The sequence below is a fragment of the Gekko japonicus genome, unplaced genomic scaffold (genome assembly GCF_001447785.1).
Source record: "Gekko japonicus isolate JY-2015 unplaced genomic scaffold, Gekko_japonicus_V1.1 scaffold84, whole genome shotgun sequence".
NCBI lineage: Eukaryota > Metazoa > Chordata > Lepidosauria > Squamata > Gekkonidae > Gekko > Gekko japonicus.
Genome location: NW_015159712.1, coordinates 224,031 through 238,398, shown reverse-complemented (window position 1 = coordinate 238,398; position 14,368 = coordinate 224,031). Strand labels below are relative to the sequence as shown.

The 14,368-nt window shown below is 40.6% G+C and overlaps 1 protein-coding gene across 1 annotated transcript in view; it reads right to left on the bottom strand.

Moving 5' to 3' along the window:
- Positions 1–14,368, bottom strand: part of CKAP5 (cytoskeleton associated protein 5) — a 128,787-nt gene that overhangs the window by 73,103 nt on the left and 41,316 nt on the right. The window contains 10 exon segments of the mRNA XM_015406899.1: positions 2–63; positions 841–966; positions 1,052–1,109; positions 1,771–1,865; positions 2,101–2,286; positions 2,457–2,549; positions 3,295–3,405; positions 4,038–4,151; positions 6,309–6,491; positions 6,993–7,121. Coding sequence (XP_015262385.1) covers positions 2–63; positions 841–966; positions 1,052–1,109; positions 1,771–1,865; positions 2,101–2,286; positions 2,457–2,549; positions 3,295–3,405; positions 4,038–4,151; positions 6,309–6,491; positions 6,993–7,121 — 1,157 coding nt within the window.

The window sequence follows — 14,368 nt, the reverse complement described above, 5'->3', positions numbered from 1 at the left end:
CCCACTGCCAACAGTGTGTTTGGAACTGCCTCGAGTTGGAGCAGGTGGTGTCTGTCCTTGCATCTGAAATTTATAAAGAGATCAGATGATTGAGGGAGACAACTGTAAGTAGGTATTTCCCATTCAGTACCACACACATGTGTATCAGTATACGTCAACTGAAGGTCACACAAGCTAAAGCCAGAAAACATAAAGGAAATTTGTCAGATGTGCAACAATACAAGGTACTAAATGCCTATGCATTTGAAATGGTCGCTAGTTCAATTTGGTATATCCAAGTGGAGTTATCCAGTGCTTTTCACCAAATATCAGATAAAAAATTAGCTAGTTAGCAAACATTGAGGCTCCTTTCTAAATGACTAACTGCAGATGCTTTTTACAAAACTGACTTACATGGCTATCCCACTTCAGACAATACCTAGAGTGAAGTAGTCTGACATGCTATAATTTTGTTTGAAAGTAAGCTGTACCTGTACTTTTGAAGAGTCCATACTCCTCTGAATTAAGAAAATAAGTGTAAAAAGTGTATAAAGACAAATCACTGATGTACATTTTGTTACATTTTGTCATCATATCTCCTCCCTGAAGAGAATCAGGGACTGTATATTTAATGCTGTGAGAGTGGGATAGGTATCACATTGCAGCACAAATGAGATAGAGCAATTAATTGCATTTCCTTGGTGCTGCTTATAGTATGAAGACATAAGAGAAATTTTATATTCCTAACTAGTTTAACCACCTTGCAGAACTAGAAATCTTCATTGTTGCTGATTTTTCTACAAGCCAGTAAGTGCTCATCTGCATCAAGTCAGAAAACTTCCAACACTTTGAGAGGCTTACTTTTTCAAACTCTGCATCTATTTGAGACAGAAGAGCAGGTTTCTCATCTTCAAAGAACATTCGTAAAGAAGGGCCCACATAAAGATACAGGACACCCAATAAGGTAATGGCAGATGTTCTCACAGCCTATGAGATAAGAAAGACAACAGTTTTATTCTGATCTAATCAGACACAGTTGAAATCCTACCATTAAGAGAGATTTTATACTCACTGGATTCGTAGCTGCAAGAGCAGTCTTGACATTGCTGATGAAAGCCTTTACATTCAATCTAAAAGAGAGCACACAAAGATCATTAGCTGAGAAAGGCCCATCAAGCACCACAAACATGGCATTCAACAACATATGGGACAACTACACTCTCATCCTTGAATAAGACACAACTAAAACATAACCTAAGTATTAAATACAGGCATTCAATCTGATTGCCCCTTAAGATCAGGGCAAGGCACTTTTCTTCCAGTTTGCAATCAAATGTTTCTAAAGGCACAAGACTTAATCCTCGTTTTCAATGGGATGGTAAATTAGTCTGAGCTGTACCATTTCAGACCACAAGTGACAGATCACAGGACTTCATGCTCTTTAATATAACAAGTACTCTGGAGTACAGTATTATTCTCTATTCCAGACTTCTCAGAAGTGAATAACCTATACTGTGTCCCATTACTGTTTTCTCAGACCACAAGTTAGATATGAGCCAAAAAGTGTACATTCAGCAAGTCCATTACCACCATCACCAATTTTCTACTTTTTGAACCACCTATTTCCTACTAAACTGCCTACTAATCTTCCTCTCAATACTATGGGGGAGGAGTTAAGTATAAAAATAACACAGGTGAATGCACAAGCTGCTTCAATTGAAAGCTGTGTTGATGTCATACCAAATTGGCTCATACTATAATAGTGGCTTAGTCCATCTCTTTGAGACTCACCCTGAAAACCCAAACTCCTTAACTGCATTTGAGAGCCAGTTCAGGGTTTCTGATTGGTTCTTTGGATTCTTCTGAGAGAAAGCCATTGACATTACCTACAATGAAAGCAAAAAAAAAAAATTAAATTCTGCCTACAAATTCTAATAAGCAAGTTGCCTGCTTTCTAGTTCACCTTCCTACACATTCTTGATTGATAATGAAATTACTGTTCAAGTGAAGCTTTAAAGCTACAGCTCACCTAGCCACAAGAGACTGGTAATACAACCAGAGTATATAAATAACCAATAAAGAACATAATTGCTTTTATACTGTTGCAAGCATTTATCACACCTGTTCAGCAGTCCAGGGTAACTGACAGGCCTCTGCTATTGCTGTCAGTGCTTCCTTTGCATTGTTTCCACACTTCACATCACCAATCTTATCCACAAGACCGTCCAGCACAATTTGTGCTGATGTTTTGGAGAAAGTTCCTTTCTGAGCAACCAAGGCAACTATGTGAAGCTTTATCTGCATCACCTGCAAAAAAGAAGTACCAAACCTTAGGGACAAAGTCATCTTGACCCTAGAATGCATTGGGTTTAAAGATTTAAAGCCACATCAATAGGGTAAGTTACAGGCTTTATGGCAGTGAATGCTACAGGTTTTTATACTGTTCATTCTAATGGCCAGATGGATTGCTGAATTACCTGAAAGTTAGTCTCCTTCCATCCAGGTTTCTTGGCCAACATCCTTACTAGAGCCTGACATGGCATTTCAGTTTTGTCCATCAGTTCAACAGCCTTAAAGATTAACACAAGACAGTTACCTCCAGAAAACAAGAAGAATCAAAGCTTCTTTGTTCCCAAGGCCAAAAGCAATATGAGTCCTCTAGATAGACTGAATAGGTGATGAGCACTCAGCCTCAAAAGTCAGAAAAATTACTTACACAATACAAAACTCCCGAGAGCTTATAAAAGGATAAGGGAGGGCAAAGTGTGCTCTTATTCACAAAAAAATACAACTAGATAGTGGAGTACAGTTAAGACAGAACATTGGTTTTACCAGTGACAAAATATATAGGATCACATCTGGTTTCCACCAGCAGAGCTCTCTGTCTTCCCCCTTCAATCCCCAAAAACTGATGTTGGAGGTCATAGGATCCTCAAAGATAAAAAGCCACAGGAGTCAGCAAACTGAACAGAGAAAGGCAATTGGGCGTAACAGTCTCTCTCTCCTCTATCAGCAGATCATCAACTGTACACAACCCTCTTTGCATTTTCCCAGCATTCAATAGATATCATTTCCTAAGCGAAGGCATTTGCTGTTCAGCTACCACAGGAAGCCCAAGGTATGTCACTGAATGCTCTTTCTGTGACCTGTTTATGGCTGTAGTTGTAAAAAGAGCCTATAATGTGCTCATGTATAGTTTGATGTCACAGGCGTCTTGTGCACAGTAGCAGGTTCAAGTAAGTGTTCTATAGCTACAAGAGAATACCTTTTCAGTTTCAGACTACCTTCCAAAAAGATTATGTTCTTAGGATTTACCTTTTGAAATTCCTCCATACAAGCAAGCCTCTCTTTCCAGTTGCTACTATCCAGCTGCTGTATGCAAGAAGCTGGAAGGACAGCTGACGCCTTCTCTTCACATACTTCTATCTGTTAGCAGAAAAGAGTTCATCTTTTGTGGTTTAAGCATGTTTTGACTGTGCTAATTAAGCATTCTATACTTTTCCATAAAGATAAATGAATTAGCAGGGCAACACCATAGTCTTCCATAAAGATAGATATAAATGAATTAGCAGGGCAACACCATAGGGGAACATGAAGTACACTGAGGGGAAGAGAGCATAATAATTAACATCTGACGGGGGGCAACTCAGGTCTGTTTTCAATAACAGATATTTGTTTTGTAAGACAGCTATTATCTGTCTCACTTTCCTTGTATCAATTGCTAAACTGGAGTTCAGCTGACCTTTTAAAAAGGCAATTTAGGGAGACTCAAATTGATGCTGCTGGTACAATAAGAAGTTGTGACATTACCCATTTTGTGCTTCAACTGAAATATGTTGTGAAGTTGTGGCATTACCCATTTTGTGCTTCAACTGAAATTATTCTCCACTTTTCACCAACTCTTTAAATATAAATGCACCTCCAATAACTTGATTCTTTAGTTAGAGAAAGGCAGTCTAAAAGTGTCCTAAATAAATGTCAAACAGAATGACATTTTTATTTGGGTTTAACACGCACACCATTTTATATTTCATTCCAATAAGCACTGAAGTATTTACCGAGAGCTCTGGTTCAAATATCTCCTTCACTTCGGCTCCCTTCTTGCCTTTTGTTCCAGCACTTCCTACACCACCAGCTGCAGCCTGCTTGCCCTTCTTGGGTGGACCACCAGCCTAAGTAGGAGGAAGAAAGTAAGGCAAAGCTTCTTGTGTCAATCAGAATTCAGAACCAACTTAAGCAAGCTTTTAATACTTGCCAAGCTGAATCTATCTTTGATTTAGCATGTCTTTCTTAAATATAACCATAAAAGTAACAGCTTTATTTTTTCATAACAAAGGCCAATGGCATGAGAAGGGAAGACTGAAGCACTGCTGCATAGGCTTTCAAGAACCAGTTTTGGCAACAGAATGGAAACACTAATGAAAAGAGCAAGGTGACTCTCAGGGCTCATCGAAAAACAGCTTGGGTGTGCTAATTATTTCCCCTCAATGAAACTTAAGCTTTCACAATATTCGAGTTCTCAATACTTCTTTCAGACTTGTATTAATGATTTCTTAGCTGCTGCCTATGCTGGTCTTTGTCCAGATTCACTATGGTCCTTTAAAGCTGGGTGTACCCCAAAGCCAGCAGTGCTGTAAGAGATAGCAGAAGGAAGGTTTCCATCCTTAAGCTACCCTACTGTGAAGTTCAGATCGAGGTGAAAAATAAGCCCATTCATACAGAGTATTTAAGATACAGGCTCCAGACAGAAACAGGAAAAAAATATCTTTGCCATCCAAACTGTAGCAGAGAGTATGATAGTCTGGCACAACTTTTGGCCCCAGATTAGCTCAGTTAAAGGCTAGTCTTTTGGCCCCAGATTAGCTCAGTTAAAGCCTCCATATTCGAACACATAAATTTCAGACCCTGAGTCTGTATAGTTAGCAATCAGGATCTTTGATTTTTGCTGAGACTGCAGTGGTACAACACCAGGCCACAGCTTTGCATTCCATGAGGAACATTTAACCACAAATAGCTGGAAATACCTAGAAAATACATTTTAATGTTCAGAGAAAACTTTTGGACAGAGGGGGAGCTGGTCCAAATGGATTTTTACAACAGATCCCGTCGGTCCAGATGACCCCACCTGTGGTGGGTGCTGCAGTATATTTGATGTGGGGAGACGCATGGATTGCTGGGCTTCTGGTTTTTGGTGGAGTAGTGACTGTTTTATTGGAATTGGGATAATCTATGGATTCAGCCAAAGTAGTGTGGAGGCTCATGTACCAGGAACAATACGCCATGCCAGTTGTGCCAAAAGAACTAAGAGAAGCAGCTGCTCTGATACCATGAGAAGTCTGTAGCTTCCTGATGTGTCAGAAACTAACACTACAGGCAACCAGATTACATTGGATCCCAGAACTGTTTGCATATATAATATGATTTACAGGAGTATTCTTCCTTAGATGCTGGCCTGAGAATCCTAATTTGAGGTTTCCAGAATGCACTGCTGGTTGCTGAGAAAGTAACAAGTCCCTCAAACACAACTGCACACCTGGAACATTGACAGTCTTATGACATATAAGTATTTGGGCTGACATAATGTTTGGGGATAGGGGAAGATGTTACGGGTATGGAGATGCTTGTTTCTTGGGTCCCAAGATAAACAATGAATGACATGAAATATGAAGTCCATCCCTCTGATCCTATCTCTAATGAGTGGAATGCCACCATGATACTGCCCCTGCTTTTATAAGGCTTTGCCCTCTACTAAATGGTTTGACCCATTATCAGTAATATGTGTTTTAAACACATAGAAATATGCTTTTTAACTGTATATCTGGTTTTATACTATGTATTTCCAAAGCTTGTTTCTGATTGTTTGCCGCCTTGAGGACCCTAAGCTTGGTGGAAAGGCAGCAGAGACACATTTTGCACAAAATACGTAAATTTTGGAACCTGCATTTCTACAGGCAGTCATATATCCCCCTAGGATGATAGGAAACTGCAGTAAGCAGAGAATGCCTGTTAATTAACCAAGTGTGTTCTGGACTGTCACACAAACCAATACTGCAAAACGTCCAGAACTATTTTTGTAGAGTTTGAAGACCTTTAAAAATTCCCTGCCATACAACAACAGGGGGGGGCAGGGAAAGTGTTAAAATTACATTCTTGACTTCCTAGGGGGTGGCTTTTCATAACAAACAGATGTATTTTTTGCATGCATACTGAACTTTTAAGCATATGCAATAAACTGGTTCATCCCCTTGGAAGACCTCAGTATTAACGTGTCACTGTTTGTAAGAATGTAGTAGTACTTCCACCACCACTTTAGACACAGTTTCCCTTACCTTAGCAGCAGGTGGTTTTTTCAGTGGACCAGATTTTACCACACTGTCTTTTGTGTCTTTGTCTCCTGCAGCCCCTGAAAGAACAGGAGCCTTCCCAGCCACAGGTTTGCTCTCTTTTCTATCAGCTCCTCCACCAGCTTTACCACCAGCAGCCAACTCCACTTTTTCAGCACACTCTTTAATCTGGTGGACAGAAGACAACCAAACACATTAGAGCAAATCTTCAGCACACAGCCATTAATCACCTTTAATATCCTCTGGTCACTACATATCTGAAAAGTGCTTTAGACGCATTAAAAGTTACATTACTGCCAACATACAAGGCCATTATAAAACATTAAACCATGGGCACTGAATTGCTCAGATCTCAGTATCTGCTTTAAGTCTTACAGGTCACACCTTAAGGGAAATCAAAAAGTACAAATATAGAGGAGAGATACATGTACAAAAGGTTAAATGAATTGACTAAAAAGTTGATTCCAATTTATCTAAAACATGTGCTTCACTGACTATGCTGTTTTCAACAGAACCCAAAGTCTGTACCAAGGTCACAAACATCTGATGCGAGTTCAGACTACAGATGCTCAAGACACCAGATACAACCATTCACAGAACTCCCTTAATGTGGCTGTTCAGAAGATGGTGGAAATGTCTGAGAGTTCAGTATCAAACAGTGAGACTTACCCGATCAAGTTTCAGTTTATCAACATCAGTTAGGAAAGGGTTCACAGCCTTCTCCCCTGCCACCTTCAGGGCAGTAGCCAGGGCTTCAAATGCAGCATCTCTAACTTCAGGTGCTGAGTCATTAATATGCTGTAGCCAAAAACAGTAAAAGCTATGAGACAGTGAAGCTAGAAGTTTATGATCTAACCAGACTTATCATATTAAGTGGAAAGTTATTTTTTATTACATTCTTATTTATCAAACTTATATCTAGTTCCCTCTCTCCCAGATGGGACTTGGGGCAGTTAATAGCATATAAAATGCACCCGAAAAAAATCATAGAAAAGATCCAATAAACATACTTTAAAAATATAAAATGATTAAAAATCTACCCCATTAAAATCTACCCACTATCAAGTTGGGTAGGATGCGTGGATGGTGAAGACACAGCTGAAGCACACCAGCTGCCTGGTAGACCACAATCTCCCAAAGGCCACCCCAAAAAAGAGCAGCCTTGCATGCCCAACAGAAACTAAGGAGGTCCTGCAAGGCACACACCTCTTCAGGCAGCTGGTTCCACAGGACAGGGGCCACTACTGAGAAGGCCCTCATCCTTGTTGACACATCAGACAGTTCATGGACCAGGGACCCTCAATAAATACCAAGATGAAGATCTGAGAAGACAGGGAGTATCATGCTGGGAGAGGCAATCCCAAAGGTATGAGAGTCCCAGGCTGTTTAGGGCTTTAAAGGTAAGTATCAATACTTTGAATTGGCACCGGAAATTAACTGGGAGCCAGTGCAGCTGCCATAGGAGTGATATGCGCTGATCAGGATGCTCCTGTCAGCAATCTGGATGCTGTGTTCTGGACCATCTGCAGTTTCTGAAGTGTCTTCAAAGGTTACAGTAGTCCAGCCCCAAGGAGACAGCTGCATCAATTACTGTGGCACAGTCCTTCCGAGACAGATAGGGAGCTAGTTGGCAGGCTCGGCATAGATGGTATAATGAAGTCTTTTTCACCAAGGACACACATTTGTCCATGGAGAACAAAGAATCAAGCCATATTACCAAATTCATGACAGAGGTGACCATAGAAAGTAAGACCCCATCAAGGGTCAGTAGAAGTGGCCACCCCAAGCCATCCAGGCTTCTCCAGCCACAAAATCTTACATGGATCTACCTTCAACCAAGTCTCACCTAGCCATTCCTCCACTGCATCCAGGCAGAGGCCAAGACCATTATTCCAGGTACGCGTCACTTCTTAAATAAGAGGTAGAGCTGGGTGTCATCTGCATATTGATGGCACCCCACTCCAAACCTCCAGACTTTCTCTCCCAGAGGGCACATATAGATGGGGAGGGAATCAACCCTGTGGAACTCCAAAGGTTAGGGCCCGCACTGACAACCTCCCTCCACCCACAATTACCCTCTTGGACCGGACCATGGAAAAAGTAGGAGAACCAGCTCAAGGCTGTACCTCTCACACCCAGGGAGGCTAGGCAGTTGACCAGGACCAAACGGTCTACTGTGTCAAAGGCAGCTGACAGATCCAACAGGATCAGTAGTGCCATCCTGCCTGCATCAAGGTGTGGCGGGAAATCATCGGCCAGAGCTGTCTCAGTCCCAAAGTCAGACTAGAAGGGATCTAGGGCAGATGTCTCATCCAGGAATTCCTGGAGCTGTTCAGCCACTGTTTGCTCAATCACCTTTCCCAGAAATGGAAGATTAGATACTGGGAAGTAATTGGCCAGGTCCCTCATCTAATAATGACTTTTTCAGGAAGGGTGTCACCACTGTCTCCTTGAGCCCTGGGTGAGAGATTTATAATGTCTCCCAAGACTCCTCCTACCACTTCTCTGCAAGCTTTCACCAAGGAAAAGCAAGGATCCAAGGAGCAGGTAGTAGGCCGCACAATCAATAGGACTCTGTCAACAGCCGCCTTGGAGAGTGGATTGAAGGAGGCCAAAAATGGACCCGACTGTGCAGAAAGGGCCCAAGACTCCTACTAACTCCAAATCAGGCAGCCAAACCTTGGCAAAGGAGCAAGACTTTGAACATCGCAAATGTGTCACAGTTAATAGCCAAATCTTTATCTACCTTTGGAGCCACCAAAGGGGTGGTCAATTGCCTAATAAATCTAAACAGGAGGGCGGGGCTTCAGCGCATCAAGACAGTCGACACCAGGAACTGCTCCTGGCTACGACTGATTCTTTGTTCTTTTTAGGGGAGTTTCAAAGGATCCTGAACCCTACTGGACCTCCTGGAGGGAGGTCTGGAGCAAGGGACTTGATTTGGGGCCCTTGCTTGAGGCAACAAGCGGGTGGAAGCCCTGGATCGTCCCAGAAGCATGGAACAAAGAAGAGCAGGTTTGGCAGCCACAACTTGCACCAGATGTGAATGCCCCCAAGTAAGAGAGTTATTTTGAGCCTCATCCGAACACCGATGAAGACACGCACCCGTGAGTACCTGTAATAGCAACAGCAACATTGAAGAGTATGATGATTTCTTTGAATAAGCCCCTTTAAATCTCCAAAACGATACAGAAAGGAGAGGTGGAATCCCCCCCCCCTCTTTTCTGCACGACACAGCCATGAAGAGATAAGAGTAATTAAAAGAATATCTTAAGATAAACATTTACTGGGACAAAGAGCGATCTCAGCCTCTACAAGAGAACTATAAATTTTCTTCTTAAACTTTTTTTAAAAAGCAAGAAAGAAAGATATACAGAGTAAAACTAACCATCTTGCGACAACCCTTTGCAATGTCATGGTTTACCGCTGAGAACAGAATAGAAGCACACTCTGTTTTGAAAGAGTCTGCTGATAAGAGCTTGCAGAGAAGCTGAGCTTCATTAGACTAAACTGAGACGCTTGTTATTGCACTGAAATGAACGATCACCACTCTCAAAAAAACATGCCACCCTATGAGACAGACACTTTAGATGATCCAGACAATGTACAAGAGACACAGTTTTCCTGGAAACAACTCCAAAAGATTCTTGAGAATTCAATTCAACAAGCTACTACAGAAACTTTTGAGAGACTTTATAATAAGAAGCAGACTATGCAGTCGGAAACTGTAACTGAGAAAGAAGACCCACAAAGACAACAGATCCTAGCCAAAGAGCAGAACTCTAAGCAAAATGATTCAATCTATGGAATTTCCTTTCCAGCCAAAGAGAATATAAGAAGCTACACAGGACAAATTAAGTGACCTATGGAAAATATGACAAACTCTTTAATTTTTGAAAGGGTACAAGAGGATCTATTGTATGGGATGATCTTTTTACCTAAAGAGAAATCAAGAAGCTACACAAGACAGGAATCCTTAACTACTCTAAGAAGTGAATACAGAGGGGAAGAAGCAAAGGCAAATTTTTCCACATACAAAGAGAAAAGGCACAGAATTATTACTGTAATAAAAAAGAGCACAGAAAAAGAAAAAAGAATCAAATATTATGAGTGACATAAGATGATTTGGTCCATGTGTAACTGACTAAAATGGGTTGTAGCTGAAATTGATTTAACACCACAATAGTAAAGATTATGAATTTATATTCTGTTTCCTTGTAGAGTAATATAGGGAACTCTGGTTTAGGTGTAACTGATTCAAATGAACTTTAGCTGAAACTGAACTGGATCTTCTACAAGAGTTTAACATTAAGTTAGAATTGAAACTGGTAATACTTTTATTTACATAATTGGATTATAAATTGTTGGACTCTCAATTAAGAGAGGAACTAAATTAAAGAAGATAGAAAAGATATTAATATTGTAGATTTGTTTGCTATTCATGTGGTTATTGGTAGCTTATTAATTGATACATGACAAGGCTCTTGCTTATTTTGTCCTTTGTTTTTAGTAAATAAAGATGCTTTCAATTAAATTGTTATCCGTCAATATAAACAGATTTTACAACAACTTAAATGTAAAAGACTTTCTAAATTACTACAGAGTTGGAAGGTGATGATGATGAATGGACAGGAGAGACTATTAAGAGAAGTTTATAAAGGTACATCTCATGCAGCAGCAGAAATCAAAACTAAAGGGGTCATGATAGCATTTGATAGATATGATGACCCCCTTCCCTTTCCCTCCCTCAGAGGCAAGATTTTCCCTCTGCTGAGCAGCCCTCGTGGTCTGTTTTCTTCTTTTTTGAAGAACTCTGGCTGTCCCACCCTGCCTCAATATATTTTACTGCTGGCTCGGCCCAGGAACCTGAGGGAAGGGTCAGGATCACCCTTTAACTTAAACCACTAAAAACGGCAATTGAGATGTTTTATTCAATATCGGGGGAAAGGTCAGGTGAAATCAGGGGATGAAATTTCTGAAGTAATTCAATATAGATAATTCTGAGGTAAAACCAGTACATGCACAGACTTTAGTTCTTATGTTTCAGGCTAATGAGACTTTATTAAGCTATTCACAGTTTCTTAAATCTTTATGTCAACTTGCAAGATGAGGAAATAAAAGTGATAGCTAGAATTATGGGATCTACATAAAAATCTGAACACATCAGCTATTTAGGATTAAATTTTTCTGAAAAGTTAGATACACTGGTCCACAATAATGTAATAGTTGTTACGGACAGGACAGAATCTGATCCAAAGAAATGGTCCAAGCTTAACTTGTAATGCTAAGAAGGACTGCAGCTGTAAAGATGAAATTTTTGCCATAATTCTTATTTTTCCCCCACTGCTATTACTGTACTGATCCCAAAAGAGTTTTCTAGCAAAAACCCAGAAAGTGATAGATCAATTTATTTGGCGGTACAAAAAAGCCTGAAGAGGCAGAATTACAATGCAAGCTCCTAAAAAGAGATGGGGCTGCAACTGAAAACTACCATCATGCTACAAGATTTGTGGCAGTATGCGGAGGGGAAGGGAAAGGAGTTTGTAAGCCGCTCTGAGACTCCAAGTGAAGGGCGGGGTATAAATCCAATCTCTTCTACTTCTTCTTCTACTGATCCCAAAAGAGTTTTCTAGCCAAAACCCAGAAAGTGATAGATCAATTTATTTGGCGGTACAAAAAAGCCTGAAGAGGCAGAATTACAATGCAAGCTCCTAAAAAGAGATGGGGCTGCAACTGAAAACTACCATCATGCTACAAGATTTGTGGCAGTATGCTATTGGTTCAGTGGTCCTCAATATGAGAAGTTATGACACTTGGAACAACTGGACTTAAATGTACCACCAAATGTATGGATATGGGTGGAGGCTAAGGATAATATTAAAAATAAGGTTAAGCAAAGCTTTGTAAGGTCCTCTATCTACACTATGTGGAAGAAATTCAGATCATTACTCCCAATGGAGTAACTCACCCCTTACATATCATTACTCCCAATGGAGTAACTCACCTCTTATACATAACATTTTAGGCAAACTAGCGTTGTGGGATCTTTCCATAAGTGGGAGCAGGCTGGTTTCAGTCAAATCATAGATTCCTCAAAAGAAGGAAAGGTTTGGTCATGGAATCAGTGTAAGCCAGCAAGCCTGCTATGGTGTTTTTATGGACTGTGTTATACTGTACCTGATGAAGTGTGCCAACAACAGACTGTGCCTGAAACTGACATGCTGAGAGCGCCTGGTGAGAATGCCTACCGAAGATCGTGTTTTCCAAAGGTTTCTACTCCAGAGGTGTTCCCGTGTCCAGTGCACGCCATAGATCAACGCACGTGGTCACAGAAAACACAAAATGCCATTTCAAACCAGCCGCATGGTCACCTACCTCCAGGGCCCCCTCCCCCCCATGCACCAACGAAGCTGCACATATTCACAACGACCCGGTATTCAGCCTGGCCGTATGGACATGAGTCACCCATCTGCATACTAATGCCCCTTGCCCAGGTGTCTTGATTGAGTTAGCAACTAGATTTCAAATTGCCCTCCAGTTTCCTGGCCCACCCAGAGAAATACAATAGCCAATCACTGACCTTTTGGCTATGACAGAACACAACATCATAGGGGAAGTCCCCTGGACCCAGGTCCTCCTCTAGACCCCTGTAGATATAATCAAGAACGCACCCCATGTTCGCTCTCTTGAGCCCTCTTAAGTTCCCGCCCTCTTGCCTGCTTGCTCTCTCGCCTCTCTCTTGCCCGGGACCCTGGAACCCCCCCATCGCTCTCAAACGACTGTGTATTATTGAGTGAAGTGTGTCAGTAAACTATCATTATTATTAAGGAAGTTTGCCTCAGTCTTTCATTGGGAACCTCAGAAACAGTGCCATCCTCCATAAACATAGACGGAAGAATCCCGATAATAATAACTGTACCGGTTGTGTATCTTAAAGAGCAATTCGGCTAACATCAGATAAGGAAAAGGATGGGAAATGCTTTGATAAAACTCCAGTACCAGCAGATTCAAAGCTTTACCTGCAATTTAGCTCAAAGAGTAAACATTTTCCAGCCACTGAAAGTATTTGAGAAGCTAATAATATACTCTGGATTGTCCAAAGGATTATTAGCAAAACTCTATGAGATCCTTCTAGAATTAGATTAGGAACTATTTTACAAGCAGAGATGGCAACAGGATGTAATGCAAGACATCACTGAAGACAGGTGGGGAGAAATTTAGTTTACTCAGATATTTTAGCACTTCCACTAACATCAATATAAAGGAAAATGGCCTTGAATTAATGCTTAGGTTGCACTATACTCCTGTTAAATTAGGAAAAATGTCTGGTAATGATTCTGACCATCCTGGCAATGCCATTAGGAGAAAGGCTCATTCTACCATATATGGTGGACCTGGCCTGTTATAAAGCAATTCTGGAAGAGAATATCTAAAGTATTAAATAAAACTACAGTCCATAGAGTAGAATTTTTGCCATGGTTAATTTTATGTGGCCAAGTAGAGCACTCATTAGACAGGAAGTGCAGCCATCTTGTTAAAAATTTGGTGGTGCAAGGTTATTGATTGCAGGCCATTAGCAACAAAAGAGAACACCATCTATCGAAATCTGGCTGGGGAAATGCTGGTTAACTATAGTGATGGAGACAACTGCAGTATGAAAGCATTTAAGGGAAGGCAATATAAGACAGCCATCAGTATATGTTCAAAGACAGTCTGTTCACAGAGTACTGGAATAAAATTAAACCCAACGAGCAGACCAAGCTTGTTATTCTCTATATGAAATAATGGGTCAGAATAAAAAGTAGTAATATACCAAGAAGATTAGATAGGGCTATGAGCTTTGTATGAAGGTGATACATATAGTGTATTAATTAACTGTATAGGTAGAGAGTGTTTTATTTTGGTATTTGCATTCTAGATACAGGAAATTTATATCTGTGGATTTATTTATTTTGTAATTTTTCCCCAATTTTATTAAATAATAAGAGAAAACTGGTCAAATATCAAAGGTGGCCTCTTACTCTTTGCTGAAGGAAACAGTATGT